The 24,568-nt window shown below is 48.3% G+C and overlaps 3 protein-coding genes across 3 annotated transcripts; 1 reads left to right on the forward strand and 2 right to left on the reverse strand.

Moving 5' to 3' along the window:
- The first annotated feature begins 1,497 nt into the window (after nt 1–1,497).
- fdxr (ferredoxin reductase) lies at nt 1,498–9,319 on the forward strand. The gene is made up of 15 exons (XM_028408634.1): nt 1,498–1,685; nt 1,826–2,188; nt 2,265–2,386; nt 2,468–3,501; nt 3,715–3,818; nt 4,594–4,689; nt 5,191–5,313; nt 5,414–5,527; nt 5,661–5,762; nt 6,318–6,425; nt 7,243–7,327; nt 7,981–8,180; nt 8,254–8,425; nt 8,496–8,669; nt 9,008–9,319. Exons 4-15 carry the CDS (start codon nt 3,417–3,419, stop codon nt 9,136–9,138), a joined length of 1,494 nt encoding a protein of 497 aa, XP_028264435.1. The 5' UTR covers nt 1,498–1,685; nt 1,826–2,188; nt 2,265–2,386; nt 2,468–3,416; the 3' UTR covers nt 9,139–9,319.
- Nucleotides 9,320–9,681: 362 nt separating this feature from the next.
- Nucleotides 9,682–11,957, reverse strand: LOC114437844 (collagen alpha-1(II) chain-like). The gene is made up of 6 exons (XM_028408776.1): nt 11,866–11,957; nt 11,694–11,759; nt 11,539–11,625; nt 11,343–11,437; nt 10,323–11,213; nt 9,682–10,260 (listed from the first exon to the last, which is right to left on the reverse strand). The coding sequence occupies exons 1-6, from the start codon at nt 11,918–11,920 to the stop codon at nt 9,682–9,684; spliced, it is 1,773 nt and encodes a 590-aa protein (XP_028264577.1). The 5' UTR covers nt 11,921–11,957.
- A 9,490-nt stretch (nt 11,958–21,447) lies between these two features.
- On the reverse strand, nt 21,448–24,107 carry LOC114437845 (mucin-5AC-like). Its single transcript, XM_028408777.1, has 5 exons — nt 24,048–24,107; nt 23,876–23,941; nt 23,715–23,801; nt 22,542–23,613; nt 21,448–22,495 (listed from the first exon to the last, which is right to left on the reverse strand). The coding sequence occupies exons 1-5, from the start codon at nt 24,100–24,102 to the stop codon at nt 21,496–21,498; spliced, it is 2,280 nt and encodes a 759-aa protein (XP_028264578.1). The 5' UTR covers nt 24,103–24,107; the 3' UTR covers nt 21,448–21,495.
- Between the last annotated feature and the right edge of the window lie 461 nt (nt 24,108–24,568).

Genomic DNA, 24,568 nt, shown 5'->3' on the forward strand with positions numbered 1-24,568 from the left:
ACAAGTTTGACTTGCAGCATTGCAGGCACATGAATTTACTCAGCCACAAAAGAGTGCTTAACTAAAGAATTCAAACATAACAGTCTTTTCTGTTGTTGCTCGGTATAAGAATGTAACACGCCTGGTTGCTTATTGAAAGACTAAGTGGTTATTGTACAATACTGCTGTTAGGGAGCCGTGTCTAAAACTTTTCTTTTTCTTCCCGGAAGTGGATAAGGATGAGCCTGCGGGTCAAAGTAAGTAAAGAGATGCTTAAGAATATCAAAATAAATGTTGTTTTTTTAGGTTTTGTGTCACTGATTTGTAACAACACGCATATAATACACCTGGAAGGACTCAAGTGGCTCAATGTGACATGAAGGGATACGTCGGTGATTCATCCGTCCATCCAGCTAGCTTTGGGTGAGAGGCGGGGTACACCTTGGACAGGTCACCAGTCCATTTTTTTCAATTTAGAGTCACCTAGCACATCTTTAGAATGTGGGAGGAAGCCGGAGAGAACCCACACAGGCACAGGAAGAAAACCTTATGCTGTGAGACGACAGTGCTAACCACTGCACCGCTGTGCCGCCCGCCATCTGTGATTCAGATTATCTGAATTATGTCTCTGATCACCTCAGAAGTCGAAAAAGAAACTTTTATCTGCATGTTAAAATAAATGTATTTAACCAGGTGAGACAAAAAATTGAAACCGACCAACAGTCTCCATGGAGGTTACTGCGCAGCCTGCTAACTCTCTATGTAGCATAAGTTCAATCAGGAAGACTCTGTTTCCCATCATTCGCCATTTATCCCGATCTCTCTTCTATCCCTCACTCCACTGCTCCCCCTCTCTTAGTCAGACACTTAATAGAAAGCGCCTCCCTCACCAATCAGCTGTCGCTTTCCGTCCCTCTCCTGACCAATCACAATGTAGAAGTCTCCATCTCCTCTCTAGCTTTCTTCTCATCGAACCCGGCAACCCATCTCCACCCCCAGCACCACCAGATCCACGCCTCCTATCTCTGGCCCTCCAGCTCTCCACCACCACCAGGTCTAGACCCCGGGGGGGGGGGGATCTTCTGATCCAGCGTTTTCCCCCCTCTTCGGATGTGGTCGTCACGACGGGGTCTAGGACGCCAATGCACATTCAAACCTTGTACTTAATAAATCTTTCTCATTCAGTTCGCTGAGTCTCTCATGCTTGAAATGAAGTGAACAGATAATCAACTACACATGTGATGTTTGTCAAAAAGTTAATTTTGTAAGTCAACAAATTAAATGTAAAGACTGTAGAAGAATCTTTATTGTCCCCTAAGGGATCATCTTGTTCACACAGTCAGCACGTCTCACAATATACACATTTCCAACATTAAAAAAAAACAGCAACAACAACAAATAACACATAGAGCTGTGGGCCAGGACATGTGTGTGTGTTTGTTTCCCCCCATCTTTGATGTAAAGCAGCATGCTATCTTCACACCCACACACGGCTGATTAAGAAGAAAACAAGTGTCACATTTCCTTTGTACACCACATCTTCCTTTAAAGCCTTCATGCGACGGTCCGCCTGTCAGTCTTTGTTGCGTATCTGTGTGCTTCGACCAGCCTGCAGCTCCAGCTTTGCAGGATGAAGCCTCTCTGGTGGAGCTGTGTGTTTGGACTGATCTACGGGCCGGCTGCTGTAACACTCGCCGAAATAATAGGTGAGTTAAAAACAAAGCAGGAAGATAAGAAATGCATGCATGCGAGCTTCATTTAAACGCTAGTTTATATGCATATTCTGAGCATCACTTCAACTGGTTGTCTCCTCTTCAGTCAGTAACGCTCCATCTCTTTCTGACAGCCTCTCAAAACCCATCCACCATCTCATCCATGAGAATCAACTCATCTGCTGAGATCACATGCTCCACACCCATGACTCAACCAATGGGCCTTGACCTGAGGAGACGTTTCCACAACAGTAGCGTTGTATACCTTAACTTTGATAAAGGACAGACCACTAATGTTACGGCTGAAAAATTCAAGGGTCGAATTCACATAAGTCCAGACCTGCAGAACAGAGAAGGGGATTGCAGGGTCATGGTGCAGCTGTCCCTGCTGGGACTGGACGACACAGACTTGTATTACTGCACTTGGGTTTACTATGATGAAAAAACCTATGCACCAAAAACCCTGTCCAGCAATGGCACCGTTTTCATCATCACAGGTGAGAAGAATCACACAGTCTGCACACGCTAACATCGTTATTTGATCCTCTAGTTAAACCCTTCGTTTCCTCACAGAGAGAGGCCCTCCGGACGGATGCACAGACGCCATGTTGGATACCTTGTTTATTTCCTTGAGTTTGATATGTGTTATCGTTCTGTTGGTCTTCATCGGTGCTCTGATTCTGAGGTGCAAACAAGTAAGTGTGAACGTGCTCGTCGCATGATAATGCTGCGCTGATAACTGTGTTTAAATGACTGTTTTATTGGTGTCTCTACAGTCTAGGCAGAACTTTAGACCTGCGAGAGCTGCAAAACCACCCAGACCTATCCGGCCTCAGCATGTCTGTCATCACCATCAAGATCATCATTACCCCTACTTTACATCTGCAAACCCTTCTGACTTCCGGGGCATTCTGTAATGCCGGTGCATGTATAAAGACATAACGTGTTTGTGAGAGAGTGACTGAGATGGTGATCTTTCATGTCAGCAGCTCACCCTGTGCTCTGCTGCCTTTCATTTCCTTAAATATTTTTGTGTTTGTGTGCAGAAAAGTTATTGAACTACCACATCCTGGCTGATGTGGCGTGTGCACACATGATGCATGTGAGCGGTGTTTGGTGGAGAACAAAAAAAAAAGGAAGCATTTTTCTTCATGTTTGTGATAGAACTGGTTTTTAGTTATGTTTTTTATTTCATAAATAGATGCTGAACTGGTGCAAATTTCCCTGCAGGGATGTTATGTGCATTAAATCTAAACTTTTAACTATCTTGTTGAGTCTTTAAATGCTTTTTTTTAAGCAGAACGAAGAAAAAAGTTCCTTTTTTTAGCCATTCAACATAAAGTGTAAGAACTTTTGCGGCGGAACCTTCGTTCGCAGCCGCCGGTTTTACACGGACTGTTGTTTCTGTTACACAAGCCTTGAAAACAGCTTGTAAAACAGTAACTACGTTGTAAATTTGCCATGTTATTATTAAATAAACCCGTTGAAACGGGTAGCTAACTGTTAGCATTAGCTATCAGCCCGAGGACACGCAGTCCCCTGGAGAAGATTAACATTCCCCCACCTTGGCTTTTGGGTCTCAGTCGTGCAGCTGAGTCCAAAGCTCAGAGCAGAGCAGAGATATGCTCAGCCGGCTTCTCTTACTGCCAGGAAAACAACACGGGCAATTTAACTGTTTGTATAAAGTCTAAAGCTCGTCTGGAGCCAGCAAAAAAAGGAGAAAAGATGAGCGGCCATAAACTGCTGTTGTCCGAGCTGAGGCTGTGGACGTCGGGGAGAAGAAGCAGGTGGACGGTTCGACTTCGCGAAGGTGAGCAGCCCGGAAATAAGCATCTAACTACATTTATTCAACTTCACAGCTTCTTATTAGCTAAGCAGCAAAACTAAAACATGTGCTTTAACTTTAATGAGCAGCCTTCGCTCTGTAATCAGCTGTTACATCAGCACTGTAGGATGTTTTTAACGGTTCTGGATTGTTTTGTTTTTCCTTAGAGGCTTGTTTTACCGTGCGTTCTCTTTGCAGGAGTCACAGCACGCGGAAACGCATCTTTTCCCAGTTGCAACCCGAAGGTGTGTGTGGTTGGAGGCGGTCCGGCAGGTTTCTACACAGCGCAGCACCTCATCAAGGTGCGTGCTTCCTGTTGTGATGATGTAAAGAGACAGTGTGTCATCAGACACTGACTGTATACTACTGTAAACCCGTGCAGATTTCATCATGGCCCTAAACCTGAAAGCTTTACTTGAATGCATTTAAGTTAATTTAAAATATTTGTTTAGATATATATACATATATATATATATATATTATATATATATATATATAATATATATACGTACGTACATATATATATATATATATATATACATACATATGTATATATACGTATATGTATATATATATATATATATATATATATATACATACATATGTATGTATACGTATATATATATATATGCTGCAATGTTTCCAGGGGGACCCCAAAAAGTGATGGACATTTGTTAATTCCTTTTTTTTCCTCCATGTCAAGGCAGCATTATGGAAAATAAAACCCGGACATAGAGAAACACATGCAGTTCAAGTACATTGTGCTACCGCAACTGTCACACCTTAACTAAATAAACGCTTTACGGGCTTGTTCAAGGTGGAGCACGCCTGTTAGAAATAGGCCAGGAAATGGTTTGCAGAAGATGCTGATATATTTGAGTCACCAAAGTATGTCAAAGTGAGCGCTGAACAGAGACGGTATATCATGCAGCCCCTACAGGACCTCTGCCTGTGAAATGTTACAGTATGATTCTAAAGCCAGACTTTTATTCTGAAATAACCCAAAGCAACCAGCACGAGAAGAAGACATATTACACTCAGCAGAATTGTGAATAATTTGACATTTTGTCCTCCCAGGCCCGTCAAGATGTCGAGGTGGACATTTATGAGCGTCTGCCGGTCCCCTTTGGCCTGGTCAGGTTCGGAGTGGCCCCTGATCATCCTGAAGTCAAGGTATGTGCTGCGCATGACAGATAAGATTTGACTTCCACCGATAAAGCAAGATGCACGTGTTGGTGTTGTGATTGTGTCACCTCAGACAAACCTGTTTACAGAAGTGCAGGTTCAGTTTCACCCAGCATTGATTGATCCCGTGTGATGGGAAAATGTGAAACTGTCACACCATTTTGTAAACATTATAAATGGAAAGTGTACTTGTAGCTGCTTGCCAGGAACAACAGTTATTGAAACAAAGCTTAAGAGAGCATAAAGCAACTACATATTTGAGGTTATTATTGAGCCCTGGAGCAATATTCCATAGGAGAGTGGAAGAGTTCAGAACTTTCCTAAGAGATGTTTTATGTGTCATACATCTCTATATCTCTATATTTCTGCTCTGTTGCTTTCAGATAGTAATCCTGTGAATTTGTTGTGAAACAGTGACTTCAGTATGCTTCATATAAATGTTGCATGTTGCAACACAGCATCCTTTTTCAGAATTTTCCTTTTCTTCAGAACGTTATCAACACTTTCACGCAGACAGCCAAACATTCACGTTGTCACTTCTACGGTAACGTGCATGTTGGGAAGGACGTGAGCGTGGACGAGTTGCGTCAGGCCTACCATGCCGTGGTTCTGGTGAGAATCAGCTGCTGCAGCATCATGAAAATGACATTAAATTGAATCAAAAAATAATGTCTGTGTATTCCTCTGGTGTGTTTTTTAATAACATTAATAGAGTTATGGGGCAGAGGGGAACAGGAATATAGCTGTACCAGGGGAAGACCTGACTGGTGTTTACTCTGCTAAAGACTTTGTGGGCTGGTACAATGGGCTGCCCAGCTGTGAACAGGTATGACTTTTATAGTTTCTGTGTGTTTGAGTTTCGGCTTGTTTAGATTGTCTGGGAAAAAACCTGAGAGATATTATCATGGTAAACAAGTAGATGCACTTTCAGTTTGGCTTTTATCTCTTTGGTCTCTCAGTTGACTCCAGATTTGAGCGGTGAAACGGCAGTCGTTCTTGGACAAGGCAACGTGGCTCTGGATGTAGCAAGAATTCTTCTGTCTCCCATTGATATTTTAAAGGTGAAAAAACACGATGAAAACCTTACACGGCATAATCATGCAATGAGAAAATGAGATTCAAATAGATTTTTTTAATACCAAAAACCATGCTGTAATCAGCAGAGATCAGATTTTCAGTGTCAGACTCCGTCTGCATGCAATCATCTACTGCAGCGTTTGATATGATTTTCTTAGACAATCATATAATGAAAGCAAAACCCTCAGCCAATTTAGAAAGTGTGAAGATATGTTGGACAACACGATATCACCACTACAGGCCTATTTTCTGATCTCAGAGCGACAACCATCAAACCCCTGCGATCATGTTTTAAGTAAGCTAGTAAATATAAACCAATGCTCGCACCTCAACCAAAAAAAACAACTAATGTGTGCACTAAATGAAGTGTTGTGTGACAATAAAGGCAAAAAGAGCCATCTGCAGAAGCTCCAGTGCAACCACTGGAAACATAAGTGTATAAGTGTTTTCTTAATTGCATTAGCATAACACTGTTAGGTATAAAAGAAAATACACAGTCAACAAGAGGACTGGTGAAATCATTGCCCTTTCATTCTCAGAAAACTGACATCACGCAGCCGGCCCTGGAGGCCCTGGCAGCAAGCCGAGTGCGTAGGGTGCTGATTGTTGGCAGGAGAGGGCCGATGCAGGTGGCATGCACCATCAAGGTGAGAGGGAGGAGTCTTACAGTGGCTGTGAATACTTTTCTGTTTCATCATGTCTGTGGCAGCTAATTGTTTCAACTTAGATAATAAGTTAAAAACATTTACAGTTGTGCTTGGCAGTTTATTTCATTTATGTAATCTTTACTGTTACAAGATTAGAGATCAAACTGTATTTATTTTTTTATTATTTTATATATTTGTTTTTAGTTATTTATCCATTATTTCTATACTTTTTATACAATGTTTTCTAATTGTTTTACCTACCGCTTATTTACTTGTAGCTTTAGGTGGGTTGGAGTGGGTGGAGGAAAGTGTCAGCAAGAATCAAAGTGTGAAATGTGTTACAGACAGTAGAGAGAATGGCTGCAGTGAGGAAAAGACAGGAGGCAGAGCGGGAGGCAGCAGAGATGAAGATGCTGAGGTTCTCTGTAGGACCGATGAGCAGAGGAGGGAGAGTATATTTGTACAAGGATGTTGGAAATGGCAAGAGGTCAAGAGAAGGGCCAAAGAGGAGATTTATGGATGTGTTAAAAGAGGACATGTGAGAGGAGAAGAAGCAGAGGATAGAGTTTGGTGGAGTTTGGCAGGAGCCAGTGTACACACACCAGTCATCATTTACAAATATAGAACCTTTTGACGGGCTAGAAAATGCTCCTATTTGGATCATGAGTTTGAAAAGTCACAGAGAAACTGTGCTTTTTTTTAAACCACTCTCTAACTCGTCTTTATACACTCTTTCATAATAACATGAGGCAGTTAGTGTAGAAAGTGCAGTGTAGTTCAAACTCTTTTCAAAGTTTTAACCCCTCCTTGTCCACAGGAGCTCAGAGAAATGGTGAACCTGCCGGGAACCAGACCCGAGATGGCAGCAGCTGATTTTGAGGGAGTCACCGAGGCTCTTCAAGGTCTGTTTTTACTGTCAAGCTTGAAGGCCCACACATTTTAGGAATTCACATTTTCAATAAAAGCATTCAATCTGAGAAAGAACACAAGTCACAACATGTTGTGACAGCTACATGCGTTGAAAATAAGTGTGACTAATGCAGAGTGAAGAAAATAGGAAGGAAGATGTTGTGGTTAAGAACTGAAACACACCTATAGCCCATATACTGAGAGGTGAATGGAAACTGCTCATCTGTTAAAGTAGCTGCTGCGTGTTTTTGTGCTGCTTTAAGGCACAGTATGAGAATCGTTGCACAATCCTGTCGACCTTCTAGTTAGTCCTCGTCCTTGCTTTAGGAGCGTCATTGAGCTGATTAATAGGGCAAAGGAAGTTCAGACAGTTCGAACTGCCCTTTTAGGTCATGGATCATTTTGAGAACCCTGATCTCATCGGGCGATGATTTCAGTGTCTGAGCTGAGAGTCAGAGGAAAATCTTTTTTCTACATCATGTGAGATTGATGTGTGGCCGGTATGTGTTTATGCTTGCTGACAGTTGGTGTGTGGAAGAACCCCTAAACCTTTTTTGAGCACTTACGTCACTGATATGTAGAAAAGTAATCAAAATATGTGAAGACAGCAATTTTATTTTTTTTTAAAAAAGATCTCTTCTGTTAGATTTGCCGAGGCCCAGGAAGCGTCTGACAGAGCTGATGATGAAGACTGCCTTGGAGACACCTGGGGAGAAGGAGCAGGAGAGAAGGAGCAAGGCCTCGCGCGTTTGGGGCTTCCGATTCTTCCGGAGTCCTGTTGAAATCCTGGCCGACTCTGAAGGCGGCAGAACAGCTGGTGTCCGGCTGGCTGTCACCAGGCTGGAGGTAGGCAGGGTGTGGATTATGCAGCTGCTGAGTGTGTTGTCCTCGTTAAACATGGATGAATGTCTGGAACCAGGGTTCAGGCGAGGGAGCCCAGGCTCTGCTTACCGGAGAGGTAGAGGACGTGTCCTGCGGCTTGATCATTAGCAGTATTGGCTACAAGAGCCTCCCCATCGATCCATCCGTGCCATTTGATACCCGCAAGGCCATCGTCCCCAACACAATGGGGCGAGTTCAACAAGCTGCAGGTGCTGAGTGAACACCCAACTTTTACATGGACTGAAAAACATATACTGAATGGATCTTTCACTTTTATAGGTCTGTATTGTAGCGGCTGGCTGAAAACAGGACCTACAGGCGTGATAGCCACCACTATGAACAACAGCTTTGACACTGCGCGTTCTCTAGTGGAGGATCTGGACTCTGGAACCTTGGATGTGTCTGCTGCCAAGCCTGGTTCACGAAGCGTCAGTGCTCTGCTGGACAAGAGGGGTACTCAACTGTCAAGCTAAACTTAAACTTTGTTTGGATTAACAGTGTGTGTGCAGCTTATTGTGGACAAATCAGTGACAAAGTCACAAATCACTGGATGTAGATATAAATGGAGACATTTTTTGTTGATCAAATTACTGAATAGAAATGCAAACATGTAAAAAAATACTGCAAGGTGTAAATTGGGGCAAAATGACCAAAGACAAAACCTTACTGAATGTCTCCATGTCACAAAAACCACCAAGAACTTGTGTATTCTTGGCAGAAATGAATTATTTAAATAATATTTTTTGTTCTCAGGCCACAGCCAAATGCAGTTTGTGTTTTCTTCTCCACAGGAGTGAAAGCTGTGGGGTTCTCAGACTGGGAGAAGATCGACTGTGAGGAGATGAAGAGGGGAGAAGCTGTTGGAAAACCCAGAGAGAAGCTACTGACTGTGGAGGAGATGTTGCAGGTGGCTCAGACATGACTGAAAGCAACACAGTACACCAACCTCAATGGCAGTATATTCAAACACTGATTATAACCAATGGGACCTCAGTGACACACAAAGTACTCAAGATGGACTTAAGTGAAGAACTATGTGGCAACTAGAAAGTTTATACATCAATTGCATTTCTCTGTTAATTAAAAATAGAACCTTTCTTTCAGTTCCCGTTTTTACTTTAAGTTCAGTCTGTTCAAATCTGAGATTTTAGAAGTCAGAGAAACTTTTGGCTCTTCTGAGTTATTAAAGCACATACAGCCTGAACTTAGCATCAAGGTTTAAAGTGAAATCAAGATACTTCTTAGTTTTCCCCCCAACTTGTAACCAGTTAGCTACAGAACACACAAACGAAGTCAGTTCAAGACTTTTATTCACAGCAGAGATGAAAAAGCAGGTACATGCAGCAGTTCACTCTTGCATGGTTCCTGAGCTACTTCTTAGACTGATGGTGAACAGAGTTGACATGCATTAAACGAATCTTGTTCCCATCAGCTGCCCTCTAGTGTCACATGTTCACAAGAATTGTCACAGGCTGCCAAGCGGCTGCTGGTTTTTTACCTGACCGTTACCGTTATACCAAGAAACTGGGGACGCAGCCGTCTGGTTGCCTGCGGCGCCCTCGTCGCCCACCGGGGACGCAGCCGTCTGGTTGCCTGCGGCGCCCTCGTCGCCCACCGGGACGCAGCCGTCTGGTTGCCTGCGGCGCCCTCGTCGCCCACCGGGGACGCAGCCGTCTGGTTGCCTGCGGCGCCCTCGTCGCCCCACCGGGGACGCAGCCGTCTGGTTGCCTGCGGCGCCCTCGTCGCCCCACGGGGACGCAGCCGTCTGGTTGCCTGCCGCGCCCTCGTCGCCCACCGGGGACGAAGCCGTCTGGGTTGCCTGCCGCGCCCTCGTCGCCCACCGGGACGCTAGCCGTCTGGTTGCCTGCCGCGCCCTCGTCGCCCACACGGGGACGCAGCTCTGGTTGCCTGCCGCGCCCTCGTCGCCCACCGGGGACGCAGCCGTCTGGTTGCCTGCCGCGCCCTCGTCGCCCACCGGGGACGCAGCCGTCTGGTTGCCTGCGGCGCCCTCGTCGCCCACCGGGGACGCAGCCGTCTGGGTTGCCTGCGGCGCCCCTCGTCGACCCACCGGGGGACCGCAAGCCGTCTTGGTTGCCTGCGGCGCACCTCGTCGCCCCCACCCGGGGACGCAGCCGTCTGGTTGCCTGCGGCGCCCTCGTCGCCCACGCGGGGACGCCGCCGTCTGGGTGCCTGCGGCGCCCTCGTCGCCCCACGGGGGACGCAGCCGTCTGGTTGCCTGCGGCGCCCTCGTCGCCCACCGGGGACGCAGCCGTCTGGTTGCCTGCGGCGCCCTCGTCGCCCACCGGGGACGCAGCCGTCTGGTTGCCTGCGGCGCCCTCGTCGCCCACCGGGGACGCAGCCGTCTGGTTGCCTGCGGCGCCCTCGTCGCCCACCGGGGACGCAGCCGTCTGGTTGCCTGCCGCGCCCTCGTCGCCCACCGGGGACGCAGCCGTCTGGTTGCCTGCCGCGCCCTCGTCGCCCACCGGGGACGCAGCCGTCTGGTTGCCTGCGGCGCCCTCGTCGCCCACCGGGGACGCAGCCGTCTGGTTGCCTGCGGCGCCCTCGTCGCCCACCGGGGACGCAGCCGTCTGGTTGCCTGCGGCGCCCTCGTCGCCCACCGGGGACGCAGCCGTCTGGTTGCCTGCGGCGCCCTCGTCGCCCACCGGGGACGCAGCCGTCTGGTTGCCTGCGGAGCCCTCGTCGCCCACCGGGGACGCAGCCGTCTGGTTGCCTGCGGCGCCCTCGTCGCCCACCGGGGACGCAGCCGTCTGGTTGCCTGCGGCGCCCTCGTCGCCCACCGGGGACGCAGCCGTCTGGTGCCTGCGGCGCCCTCGTCGCCCACCGGGGACGCAGCCGTCGGTTGCCTGCCGCGCCCTCGTCGCCCACCGGGGACGCCGCCGTCTGGTTGCCTGCGGCGCCCTCGTCGCCCACCGGGGACGCAGCCGTCTGGTTGCATGCGGCGCCCTCGTCGCCCACCGGGGACGCAGCCGTCTGGTTTGCCTGCGGCGCCCTCGTCGCCACGGGGACGCAGCCGTCTGGTTGCCTGCGGCGCCCCGTCGCCCACGGGGACGCAGCAGTCTGGTTGCCTGCGGCCCCTCGTCGCCCACAGGACGCAGCCGTCTGGTTGCCAGTTATAGCATCATTGGATAGGCCACAGTCTTGTTTCTTGGTCTGTTGCTTCATGGAGGCCTCAGCTTCCACTTCATTGGTTTCCATATGCACTGAAACGAACATATTTAATTACACAATGAAAACATGACAAGGTTGGACTGAACAGTTAACAGTATCCAGCTATTGTGTGATGCTCTATGAACCTGCTCACCTTCTTCAGCACCATGGTCCAACATGGATTCCATTGACTGGAGCAGTGTGATGGCCTTCTTTATAGCAAGCTCATTAGGAGAAGGCTCTGCAACACAAAGCATTTAGTTAGTATCAGAAGGAAAGTTCCCCAAGAACTCTGTTGACTCTCCTTACCGCTCTGTCCCTTCTGTGTGCCCTCATCCTGTCCTTCAGTTGCTCCATTAACAGACCACACAGAACCTACAACAGTGCATTCTCTGTTAGTCAAACACTTTGGTGGGCTGTAGCTCAGAGACTTTTCAGCATCATTATGAACACATGAAATAAAAAGGAAATCATACAAAACCTTTTGCAAGCCACACAGTCAGCACGAAAACGCCAAACTTCCAAACAGCTCCCATTGTTCCAAGTCAGTGAGTGAGAGGCTGAACCACATGCCAGACTTTAAAATGCCCATCAGGCAGGTGACACAGCTGGGGCTCGTCAGCTCTAATCAAGTGGGTGCTGCCAAAATTCACCTCTTCACTCACACAACCTGCTCAAAGACTGATCTTTATTTATTTCATAATGCCTGTTGTTGCCTGCTATTTCATGCACAAAAACAGAAATAAAAAGTAAAAATGTTCCATCTTTTAAAGTAATAAATTGAGGAAGTCTTTTGTGTATGTACAAGATGAATGTTTGCCTACATTAATGATAAGACTCTGAATTGAGGATGGATTGTTAGAAGTTGTATTGGCTGCCTCAGCATGTTTTTGGGAAACATTCTAATCATTCTAATCAATGGCCAGTACTCTCTTCTTCTCCTGTCAGGATGCAAGACTTTGACTCATCGTGGTTTGTATCATGTACAGCAACCTTTTAAGAACTGAAGCAAAGTGAAATGTAACAAATGTTTGGATAAACTTATAAATGATCCAAATCAACTTTATATGAAAGAGGTGGCTGCTCTGGTTTGGAGACAGAGAAACATCAGCAGCTGGTGCCACCGTAAAGGAAGCACGACAGACAAAAATCAAAACAAATGCGCAACAGAAAGTGATACAAGAAGTTCAGACATGTAAAAACACTGCAAGATCGACTGTGAGGAGATGAAGAGGGGAGAAGCTGTTGGAAAACCCAGAGAGAAGCTACTGACTGTGGAGGAGATGTTGCAGGTGGCTCAGACATGACTGAAAGCAACACAGTACCCCAAGCTCAATGGCAGTATATTCAAACACTGGTTATAACCAATGGGACCTCAGTGACACACAAAGTATTCAAGATGGACTTAAGTCAAGAAAAAGGAAAGGAAAAAAACATGGAATCATGATCACTTCCCACCACTAGTACTTTGTCGCACCACCTCTGGCTTTGATAACAGCTTGCAGTCTCTTGGACTTAATGAGTGACAAACAGTACTCTTCATCAGTCTGGCTCCAACTTTCTCTGGTTGCAGTTGCCAGATCAGTTTTGCAGGTTGGAGCCTTGTCATGAACCATTTTCTTCAACTTCAACCAAAGATTTGCAATTGGATTGAGATCCGGACTATTTGCAGGCCATGACATTGACCTTATGTGTCTTTCTTCAAGAAATGTTTTCAGTTTTTGCTCTATGACACGATGCATTATCATCTTGAAAAATGATGTCATCATCCCCAAACATCCTTCCAACTGCTGGGATAGGAAACAATGTCCAAAATGTCAATATAAACATGTGCATGTATTGAAGATGTAATGACAGCCATCTCCCCAATGACTGTACCTGACATGCAGCCCCATATCATCAATGACTGAGGACATTTCAATCATGAGAGTCTCAGCGAACTGAATGAGAAATATTTATTAAGTACAAAGTTTGAATGTGCATTGGCGTCCTAGACCCCGTCGTGAAGACCACATCCGAAAAGGGGGGAAAACGCAGGAGGAGAGGCCGCTGGACCTGAAGATCCCCCCGAGGTCTAGACCTGGTGGTGGTGGAGAGCTGGAGGGCAGGAGATAGGAGGCCTGAACTGGCGTGGGCCTGGTGGTGCATGGGGTGGAGGAGGGTTGCCGGGTTCGATCAGAAGATGGCTGGAGAGGAGATGGAGACTTTAAACTTCGTGCTAAGCTGTGATTGGTCAGGAGAGGGATGGAAAGCGACAGCTGATTGGTGAGGGAGGTGCTTTATATTAAGCACCTAACTTAAGCCTCCAATACACTGTGCGATTTTGGGGAAGTGACACACAAAGTACTCAAGATGGACTTAAGTGAAGAAATGTGGCAACTAAATGGTTTATAGATAAATTGCATTTTTTTATTATTTCAAATGGAAACTTGCTGGCTTTAGGAAATGTTAAAGAGAATTAAAACAAAATGTGGTAGTCAGTAACGGTTACTTTTTCAGTCCATAAAGAGAGAAAAAATATGGAATCACTCAATTCCAAGGAAAAAATCATGGAATCATGAACACTTCCCACCACTAGTACTTTGTCGCACCACCTCTGGCTTTGATAACAGCTTGCAGTCTCTTGGACTTAATGAGTGACAAACAGTACTCTTCATCAGTCTGGCTCCAACTTTCTCTGGTTGCAGTTACCAGATCAGTTTTGCAGGTTGGAGCCTTGTCATGAACCATTTTCTTCAACTTCAACCAAAGATTTGCAATTGGATTGAGATCCGGACTATTTGCAGGCCATGGCATTGACCTTATGTGTCTTTCTTCAAGAAATGTTTTCACAGTTTTTGCTCTATGACACGATGCATTATCATCTTGAAAAATGATGTCATCATCCCCAAACATCCTTCCAACTGCTGGGATAGGAAACAATGTCCAAAATGTCAATATAAACATGTGCATGTATTGAAGATGTAATGACAGCCATCTCCCCAATGACTGTACCTGACATGCAGCCCCATATCATCAATGACTGAGGACATTTCAATCATGAGAGACTCAGCGAACTGAATGAGAAAGATTTATTAAGTACAAAGTTTGAATGTGCATTGGCGTCCTAGACCCCGTCGTGAAGACCACATCTGAAAAGGGGGGAAAACATCGTTACGGCAGATCCGATGTTATCTATGCAAGTAGAGGATGAGACACTACCTTTTCTGGTGGATACTGGCGCCACCTGTTCTACATTGTTTCACTCATCTTCTATGGAATTGTCCAGCAACTCTATCACTGTGATGGGCTTCTCTGGGGATAAACAGACTCTGCCTATAACCACTCCCATGACTGCTCAGTTGGGACATCAGACTGTTTCACACTGTTTTGTACACTCACCTCTTCTGCCTCTGAATATACTGGGGAGAGACTTGCTGATTAAGTTTGGAGCATCTATTTTGTGCGGCCCAGACGGGCTGACAGTGACACTGCCGGACGGCACCATGTTCCACTGTAATGTTGCAGACACAGGCGGACAATATCTGATGAGACCTGTGACTGACCCATGTGCTGACATCTACTGGGGCATGTTACATCCTGAAACTCCCCAGAACTCAGGAATCCTTTCTGCCTACCTGCAGTGGAAGCCCTGGATAGCCCAGGTCGAACCATATGTTTCTCCCCCTGACCCCCCTCATGTGACTCTATTTTATGACAGGCAGCAAACTGATTGGTACCATGAGAAGTTTGCGCACTCCCTAGAGGGACAGGACTGGTCTATTACAGTCCGAGACATTTTTGTGGCACCTGAGGGCGTGGCAGCCGGTGTGGACCTCACTCCAGAACAAATGTCTTGGTACATGATGAGTGACGAAGGGCATCCCCACGTCTCATTAGCTGTACATCCAAACCACCAGGCCAAAGAACTAGGTGGCATGGTTAAACGTGCCATGGGGCAATCAGACTGGCAACCCACACCTTTACCTCAAATCATGTATTCTCCATCTGCTAAAGCATACAAAATAACTGTTTCAACTATGAACACTGTCACTCTGGCACATGAACTGCTTGCTAGACATCATGGTAGAGAGAAAACTGATCATCCTCTGGCACAGGCTGTGATTGACAGCTTGCCACCACATTTATGGGCAGACGGTCCCACTGATGTGGGTCTGGTGGACTGTGAACCTGTGACGTTTCAGATTAACACACCAGGCCCTTTATGGATACCACAGTATCCACACAAGCCAGCAGCCGGAGCTGGCATTGCAGATACTATTCATGGACTCTTTGAAAATGGCGTGCTGGAACTCTCTCACTCAGATTGGAATACTCCCATCCTACCTGTAGAAAAGAAAGGGACAGGTAAATATCGCATGGCACATGATCTGAGGGACATTAACGCTGCACTGTCAACCCCCACGGTACCAGTTCCGAATCCATACGTGGCATTGGCCCAACTGGATCCTTCACAGAGCTGGTTCACCTGCATAGATTTAGCTAATGCTTTCTTTTGTCTCCCTCTGGCACCTGAATGCAGAGACATTTTCTCATTCACATATCAGGGAACGCAGTATCGCTACACCAGGCTACCTCAAGGTTTTGCGCTCTCCCCCGGTATTTTTAATCAGGTTTTGAAACAGATACTCAGTCACTGCACCCTCCCAGAAAACACTACACTCATTCAGTACGTTGATGACCTTCTTATCGCAGCTCCAACGGCAGCAATCTGCCTGGATGCCACGCAGGCTGTTTTGCAACATCTGGCCACAGCTGGTTTTAAGGTCAGCAAATCTAAACTCCAATTAGTCAGGAAACAAGTTGCTTTCTTAGGACGCATTGTTTCACAAAAGGGAGTCAGCATATCGCCTTCACACAAATCTACCATTTTGCATCATCCGCGTCCTGATAAAGTGAAGGACATGCTCTCATTTCTCGGTCTGACTGGCTACAGTAGAAACTTTGTTGCTAACTACACTGGCCTCACACAACCTCTCAGAGACCTTGTCAAAGAACATGGCATGCGTAATGTGTCAGCTCGCCTAAATTGGACGCAGGCAGCTGAACAAGCATTCATTGCTCTTAAACAATCTTTGGCCACTGCAGCAGAACTAGCCACCCCTGACTACACTTTACCTTTCTATTTGGATGTCTCTGGAACGGATGCCTGCATCAATGGCATCCTGTTCCAGAGAAAAGGGGGAGAGAAAGTAATACTGACGTACATCAGTGTCCCCCTGGACAACATGGAGAAAAGACACCCTCAATGCACACAACACGCAGCAGGAATAGCTAAGCTAATTCAAAAAACCGCACACATGGTCATGGGACACCAGCTGTATGTACTGACAACACATAGTGTAGTGGCATACGTGAACTCAGAGACATTCACACTCACCTCATTGAGACAGAGGAGGTTGAGCAAGATTTTAGAAGCACCAAACATCACCTTCACACATGAGGGCATCAACATGGCAGACCAGATAGGAACAGGAGAGCCACACACATGCACAGAAAGGGTGATTAGGGAAGAAAGGGTCAGAGTCGATTTACAAGCCACACCTCTTTCAGAGGCCAGAAATCTGTTCACAGATGGGTGCTGTTTTAGACATGACACAGAAGGACTCAGAGCAGCATACGCAGTTGTTGAAGACACAGGGGAAGAGATGAGAACACTGAAAGCAGAAAGATTAGAGGGACAGCAGTCAGCGCAGAGAGCCGAGGTGAGGGCAGTGATTGAGGCACTAAAGATAGGTCAAGGACAGGACATCAATGTTTTTACTGACTCAGCATATGCGGCAGGAGCAGTGCATGTGGAATTAGGTCAATGGCTGAGAGCAGGTTTTCTCACTGCAACTAACAAACCTATACGGCATGAGGCTGAAATGAGAGAGCTTGCTGAAGCTCTGTTGTTGCCTAGCAAAGTGGCTGTGATTAAGTGCAAAGGTCATGGAGCAGGAACTGACAGGGTCACAAGAGGAAACAATGCAGCAGATCAGGCAGCAAAACAGGCAGCAGGCTATGTTGAGCGAATGATTTTTATGTGTTCAGAAACAGACTTGCCTCCCCCTGTTGATTGGACTGATTTGATGCAATTGCAAAACAAAGCTTCTCCACAGGAAAAAACACTGTGGAAAGCTAGAGGGGCGACTGACACAGGAGGAGTATGGAGAGGGCCTGACGGACGCCCCATACTGCCACCTGGACTGAGACAGACTGCCATGGAGGAAGCGCATGGGGTAGGCCATGTGGGAGTGGCACAGATGATGAAAAATCTTGAGCACTGGTGGCACCCCTACATGAAAGACATGGCTCAGTATTTGATCAGAACATGTGACCAATGTCGTAAATACAACCCCAGACCGACTATCAAACCGGAAATTGGAAAATATCCTCTAGAGACCAAGACAGGTAGAGAAATAATCATTGACTACACTGACATGGTTGACTCTGTGAGAGGATACAGATACATTTTGATGTGTGTTGATGCATACTCAGGATGGCCAGAACCCTGTCCTGCAAAAAGAGAGGACAGTAAAACAGTCATTAAGTTTCTGATTAACACCTACATTCCCAGACATGGTTTTCCTGAGAAAATCAGATCTGACAATGGCACACACTTCAAAAATAAAGACCTCCAGCAGGTGGAGGCAATGCTGGGACTTAAACATGCCTTTGGTACAGTTTACCACCCACAGTCTCAAGGCAAAGTTGAGAGAATGAATCAATCCATCAAACACAAATTGGCCAAAATCTGTGCACAGACAAACATGAATTGGCTGGATGCATTACCTTTAGCCCTAATGTCTATCCGAAGTTCAGTAAATCACTCTACAGGACTGACACCACATGAATTGCAGACAGGAAGAGCTTTTCCAGGACCACATTCTAAACTTCCTTTGATGCAACATGATGATCAGATGTTAACTTCTAAAGCTTATTTCCACGAACTGCAGGGTTTGGTGACCAACTTTTCCAAGCAGGTACAGGACCGACATCCAGCATCTGCCAGCGGGGCTCCGCCTGAGGCTGACTGGGTGCTTCTGAGGGTCATCAAACGGAAGTGGTCGGAACCAAGGTGGACCGGTCCCTACCAAGTGACGGAACGCACCTCTCACGCGGTTCGGCTGAGAGGAAAGGGGGACACCTGGTATCACTGGAGCCAGTGCGCAGGCGCAGAGGAGCCTCAATGATCTCTACAGGACGTCCAAACTGATCTGAGGGCACAGAAGTCTGAATCGGCTGATTCAGACACAGATCCTGTCACAAAAGGGGCAGAATAATCCCCTGACAGAGATCAAGGATCCCGGGTAGTCTAACCCCAGGGATCCGAAGAAAGAAGACACATCCTGAGGACGAGAGGACCAGAGAACCTGACGGGGGCTGGATGGACGAGGCAGACGGACAGAGACCCACCCGTGGACGGCTGAATGACACACTTTTGAACATTCTTACTGTAGGATATAATTTCATATATTTGAGCTGTTAGGAGTATCTGGGGGCGGGAACGGTGAAAGACCGACCGATTAAAATACCCCCACATACTATGATGTATAACATGTTTCGTTTTATGTACTCACATGATATGTTTTTTAATACACTACATTTTTCACAGAGTTTTTCTTTTTTTTGCACCTTCATTTATGGTTTTGACACACATACACACACACCAGGTGTTTGGACATTTACTCACAGTGTTGTTACATATAGATGTCACTTTTACCCATAGTTTTGTTTGATTACACACAGTGTTTTCCTATTTGCTGATGTGACCGTTTGTTGTTTCTTTTTCCTTATATTGTGTTGGACTCTTAGTAGAGTCCAAAAGGGGGAATTGTGGAAATATATGGTCAAACCTGGTCAAAATATATGTTTGTTTGCACATATGGTAAAAGTGTATGGTTGCTCATAGATCGAGACCTCTGACTGAGGCCATAAAGTATTCTGATGTTTAATGGTTAGTTTAGAAATTCGAACTGCAAACCCCTTAGTTGACCCAAAGATGAAAACACAAGCTTGCCAAAGAGATAAGATATACTCAAGGTCGTAACAGGAGGACCTGTGAGAATACACACACACACTCACATCAAAGATGTGAGTGGGAGAACTTCAATGTCTTTTAGTTTCGTATACGCCCTCCACCTTGTGATTATTGAATATGCATGTTTCACTGAAAAACATTACCTTTTATGCCTTTCTATGTAAATGTAACCACACCTTGTTGTGAGATTAATAAAACGAGCCTAATGCATGGGACAGACAGAATGCAAATGGTCAGCTGCTGGAGCAGATCGAGGGGTCTGTATTGAGCTGTGCATTCTCCCTTTATATAAAGGCGAAACTGAAACTGATCAGTACTGGTTTTCATTCAATGTTCTGTGCATCGGGGACGGAGTCTGGGAATCCGGGGTGACAGATCAGGTCACAACAGGATGTTTCCCCTACAGACACATGCCACACAACACTGTAGTGACAATCTCCCACTATCAAGAATGTGCCAACAGATGCTACTTTTAGTAACAGTGATGAAAAAAAAACTCACACAAGCCAGTGGACATATTCTGCTTCATTATATAAAATATGCTCATCTGAAAAAAGAGGACACAGAGTTTCAGTTGCCGTATTGTCTAAATGCTAAATCACAATCAGTCTTTACCGATCACTGACCAGGACAAGGCAAAGACAAAGACACAATGAAATTTTGTTCAGCAGCTCTTCAGAATCGGAATCAGAATTGAGTTTCAGAATGGGCAGCAGTGGCGCAGTGGTATAGCAGGGTTATCCAGTAACCACAAGGTTGGTGGTTTGATCCCAACTCCTCCCTAGTCACTGTTGTGTGTCCTTGGTCAAGACCTGCATAGCCTCCAGTGTACTCACTGGTGTAAGGCTGCTCTTTGCTGGGCTGCCTTAAGCATGCAGTTGGACATATGAAATAAAAAATAGACATGCTTAAAATAAATATAAAGAATAAAAAGAGTAAAACCAACAGTGTAAATTCAACTTTTTAAAGTTACCAATATGAATATATTGTAAAAATGCAGCGTATTAGTAGTTTAAAGTGCAGAGTGTCTGTGTACAGAGGTTTAATGCTCAGGTACAAACAGTTCTTGTCCTGGGTGGGTGGGGTCTGCAGCTACACGACCAGCCCTCCTTTGAATCCGGCTGTCATGTATGGTGTCCAGCTGTGGAAGAGGACTCCACACAATCCCCTGTGCCGTCTTCACCACCTGTGCCAAGTCCTTCCTGTCCTGTGCAGTGCAGCTCCCGTACTACACTGTTGCACTCAGATAGAGGAGGCTTTCTATTGTGGCTCTGTAGAAGTTTGTCAGAAGCTGAAGGTGAGTCCAGTCCTCTTGAGCTTCCTGAGGAAGAAGAGCCTTTGTTGGGCCTTCTTCACCAGGTGGGATGTGTGCATGGACCAAGACAGATCAGATGTGATGTGGATGCCCAGGAACTTGATGTTGTCTACCCGCTCCACCTCCTCCCCATGAATGAGGAGTGGGATGTGTTCCATCCTCCTGGATCTCATAAAGTCCACAATGACCTCCTTGGTCTTGCTAGTGTTCAGGACAAGGTTGTTGTCTGAACACTATCCTGTCAGGTGCTAGATCTCCTCTCTATAGTGATTCTCATCATTTTCTGATATGAGACCCGCTACGGTGGTGTGGGTGGAATGAATGGCAGAACAGGGTGAAAAGAGGCGGGCTGAGCACACACCCCCGCATTATATTACATATAAAAAGTAACCATTACCGACTACCACAGTTTTCTTGATTTTCTTTAGTGTTTCCTAAAGCCAGCAAGTTGCCATATGAAATGAATTTGGTTTGGTGCCATGCCTTTTTTCTAAAAGAAAAAAAATAAACTGAATGAACATAATTTTTGCCAGGGGTTGTAGAAATAATAGAACCCATGTTTCAGCTCCTGTTTTTACTTTAGTGAATCTGTTCAAATCTTAATATTAGAAGTTTCAGAGAATCTTTTGGCTCCTTCTAGTTATTAAAGCACAGAGCCTGAACTTAGCATCAAGGTTTAAAGTAAACATCAAGATACAAGTTGCTACAGAACGCACAAAACAAACTCAGTTCAAGACTTTTATTTAGCAGCAGTTGACTCTTCCATTTCTATCTTAGACCGTTTTGGTCGTCGGGGCCTTGGTAGTGGTCGTCGTCGGGGCCTTGGTCGTGGTGGTCGTCGGGGCCTTGGTAGTGGTCGTCGTCGGGGCCTTGGTCGTGGTGGTCGTCGGGGACTTGGTCGTGGTGGTCTTCGGGGCCTTGGTCGTCGTCGGGGCCTTGGTCGTGGTGGTCTTCGGGGCCTTGGTCGTCGTCGGGGCCTTGGTCGTGGTGGTCGTCGGGGCCTTGGTCGTGGTGGTCGTCGGGGCCTTGGTCGTGGTGGTCGTCGGGGCCTTGGTCGTGGTGGTCCTCGGGGCCTTGGTCGTGGTGGTCGTCGGGGCCTTGGTCGTGGTGGTCCTCGGGGCCACCGAGGTCGTGGTGGTCGTCGGGGCCTTGGTCGTGGTGGTCCTCGGGGCCTTGGTCGTGGTGGTCCTCGGGGCCTTGGTCGTGGTGGTCCTCGGGGCCTTGGTCGTGGTGGTCCTCGGGGCCACCGAGGTCGTGGTGGTCGTCGGGGCCTTGGTCGTGGTGGTCGTCGGGGCCTTGGTCGTGGTGGTCGTCGTGGTGGGGGCCTTGGTCGCCGTGGTGGTCGTCGTCGTGGTGGGGGCCTCGGTGGGGGCCAGCGTTGTGGGGGCCTCGGTGGGGGCCTCGGTGGCCAGCGTGGTGGGGGCCTCGGTGGGGGCCTCGGTGGGGGCCTCGGTGGCCAGCGTGGTGGGGGCCTCGGTGGGGCCTCGGTGGGGGCCCCGGTGGCCAGCGTGGTGGGGGCCTCGGTGGGGGCCTCGGTGGGGGCCTCGGTGGCCAGCGTGGTGGGGGACTCGGTGGGGGCCTCGGTGGGGGCCTCGGTGGGGGCCTCGGTGGGGCCTCCCGGTGGCCAGCGTGGTGGGGGCCTCGGTGGCCAGCGTTGGTGGGGCATCGGTGGCCAGCGTGGTGGGGGCCTCGGTGGCCAGCGTGGTGGGGGCCTCGGTGGCCAGCGTGGTGGGGGCCTCGGTGGCCAGCGTGGTGGGGGCCTCGGTGGGGGGCCTCGGTGGCCAGCGTGGTGGGGGGCCTCGGTGGGGCCTCGGCTGGCCAGCGTGGTGGGGCCTCGGTGGGGGCCTCGGTGGCCAGCGTGGTGGGGGGCCTCGGTGGGGGCCTCGGTGGGGGCCTCGGTGGCCCAGGCGTGGTTTTGGGGGCCTCGGTGGGGCCTCGGTGGCCAGCGTGGTGGGGGCCTCGGTGGCCAGCGGTGAGGTGGGCCTCGGTGGCCAGCGTGGTGGGGGCCTCGGTGGGTGGCCCCGGTGGCCAGCGGTAGGGTGGGGGCCTCGTGGGGGTGGCCAGCGTGGTGGGGCCTCGGTGGGGCCTCGGTGGGGCCTCGGTGGCCAGCGTGGTGGGGGCCTCGGTGGGGGCCTCGGTGGCCAGCGTGGTGGGGGCCTCGGTGGGGGCCTCGGTGGCCAGCGTGGTGGGGGCCTCGGTGGGGGCCTCGGTGGCCAGCGTGGTGGGGGCCTCGGTGGCCAGCGTGGTGGGGGCCTCGGTGGGGGCCTCGGTGGGGGCCTCGGTGGCCAGCGTGGTGGGGGCCTCGGTGGGGGCCTCGGTGGCCAGCGTGGTGGGGGCCTCGGTGGGGGCCTCGGTGGGGGCCTCGGTGGGGGCCTCGGTGGGGGCCTCGGTGGCCAGCGTGGTGGGGGCCTCGGTGGGGGCCTCGGTGGCCAGCGTGGTGGGGGCCTCGGTGGCCAGCGTGGTGGGGGCCTCGGTGGGGGCCTCGGTGGGGGCCTCGGTGGCCAGCGTGGTGGGGGCCTCGGTGGTGGGGGCCTCGGTGGGGGCCTCGGTGGCCAGCGTGGTGGGGGCCTCGGTGGGGGCCTCGGTGGGGGCCTCGGTGGCCGTCGTCTCGGGGGCCTCCGTCGTCGTCGTCTCGGGGGCCTCCGTCTTCGTCGTCACCGTCGTCTCGGGGGCCTCCGTCGTCGTCGTCTCGGGAGCCTGATTGCCCACGTCACTCACTGGGGGCACCAACGTCTGGTTGTCTGCGTGATCAGAGTCATCGACTCCTGGTGCCCCTGATGTCTGGTTGCCAGAGACAGCATCATTGGAAAGGTCATAGTCTTGTGTCTTTGTCTGGTGCTTCACAGACTTCATGGAGGTCCCAGCTTCTGTTTCATTGGTTTCCATTTTCACTGAAAGAAACATATTTAATTACACATTGAAAACAAGACAAGGTTGGACTGAACAGTTAACAGTATCCAGCTATTGTGTGATGCTCTATGAACCTGCTCACCTTCTTCAGCACCACGGACCAACATGGATTCCATAGACTGGAGCAGTGTGAGGGCCTTCTTTATAGAAATGTCATTGGGAGAAGGCTCTGCAACACAAAGCTTAAAGTTAAAGTTTGTATCAGAAGGAAAGTTCCCCAAGAACTCTGTTGAGTCTCCTTACCGCTCTGCCCCATCTGCGTGCCCTCATCCCATCTGCGTGCCGCTCCATTAACAGACCACACAGAACCTGCAACAGTGCATTTTCTGTTAGTCAAACACTTTGGTGGGCTGTAGCTCAAAGATTTGTCAACATCATTATGAACACATGAAATAAAAAGGAAATCATACAAAACCTTTTGCAAGCCACACAGTCAGCACGAAAACACTGAACTTCCAAACAGCTCCCATTGTTCCAAGTCAGCGAGTGAGAGGCTGAACCACATGCCAGACTTTAAAATGCCCATCAGGCAGGTGACACAGCTGGGGCTCATCAGCTCCAATGAAGTGGGTGCTGCCAAAACAAAATTCACCTCTTCACTCACACAACCTGCTCAAAGACTGATCTTTATTTATTTCATAGTGCCTGTTGTTGATCTGCCATTTCATGCACAAAAATAAAAGGACTTTAAAATGTAAAAAGATGAAGAATAATTCCACCTTCTCACAGTAATAAAATTGAGGAAGTCTTTTTGTGTATGTACAGGATGAATGTTTGCCTACATTTATAATAAGTCTCTGAAGTGAGGATGGATTGTTAGAAGTTGTATTGGCTGTCTCAGCACATCTTTGCACAAAGGAAACATTCTAATCCATAGCCAGTACTCTCTTCTTTTCCTGTCAGGAAGCACGACTTTGAGTCAACAGTGCCATCTGG

This window comes from Parambassis ranga, chromosome 6 (assembly GCF_900634625.1).
Source record: "Parambassis ranga chromosome 6, fParRan2.1, whole genome shotgun sequence".
In the NCBI taxonomy this organism is placed as follows: Eukaryota; Metazoa; Chordata; class Actinopteri; family Ambassidae; genus Parambassis; species Parambassis ranga.

What these genes read in the sequence shown, in the direction of transcription:
- LOC114437845 (XM_028408777.1), bottom strand. Translation starts at nt 24,102, where the DNA reads ATGGGAGCTGTTTGGAAGTTCAGTGTTTTCGTGCTGACTGTGTGGCTT. An exon ending in GACTGTGTGGCTTGCAAAAG is followed by an intron (nt 23,942 to 24,047) that starts GTTTTGTATGAT and finishes GCACTGTTGCAG; the next exon opens with GTTCTGTGTGGTCTGTTAAT. An exon ending in CACGCAGATGGGGCAGAGCG is followed by an intron (nt 23,802 to 23,875) that starts GTAAGGAGACTC and finishes TTTGTGTTGCAG; the next exon opens with AGCCTTCTCCCAATGACATT.
- fdxr (XM_028408634.1), top strand. Translation starts at nt 3,417, where the DNA reads ATGAGCGGCCATAAACTGCTGTTGTCCGAGCTGAGGCTGTGGACGTCG. An exon ending in GACGGTTCGACTTCGCGAAG is followed by an intron (nt 3,502 to 3,714) that starts GTGAGCAGCCCG and finishes TTCTCTTTGCAG; the next exon opens with GAGTCACAGCACGCGGAAAC. An exon ending in AGTCACCGAGGCTCTTCAAG is followed by an intron (nt 7,328 to 7,980) that starts GTCTGTTTTTAC and finishes CTCTTCTGTTAG; the next exon opens with ATTTGCCGAGGCCCAGGAAG.
- LOC114437844 (XM_028408776.1), bottom strand. Translation starts at nt 11,920, where the DNA reads ATGGGAGCTGTTTGGAAGTTTGGCGTTTTCGTGCTGACTGTGTGGCTT. An exon ending in CACACAGAAGGGACAGAGCG is followed by an intron (nt 11,626 to 11,693) that starts GTAAGGAGAGTC and finishes TTTGTGTTGCAG; the next exon opens with AGCCTTCTCCTAATGAGCTT. An exon ending in CCCCGGGTGGGGGCGACGAG is followed by an intron (nt 10,261 to 10,322) that starts GTGCGCCGCAGG and finishes GGGGCGCCGCAG; the next exon opens with GCAACCCAGACGGCTGCGTC.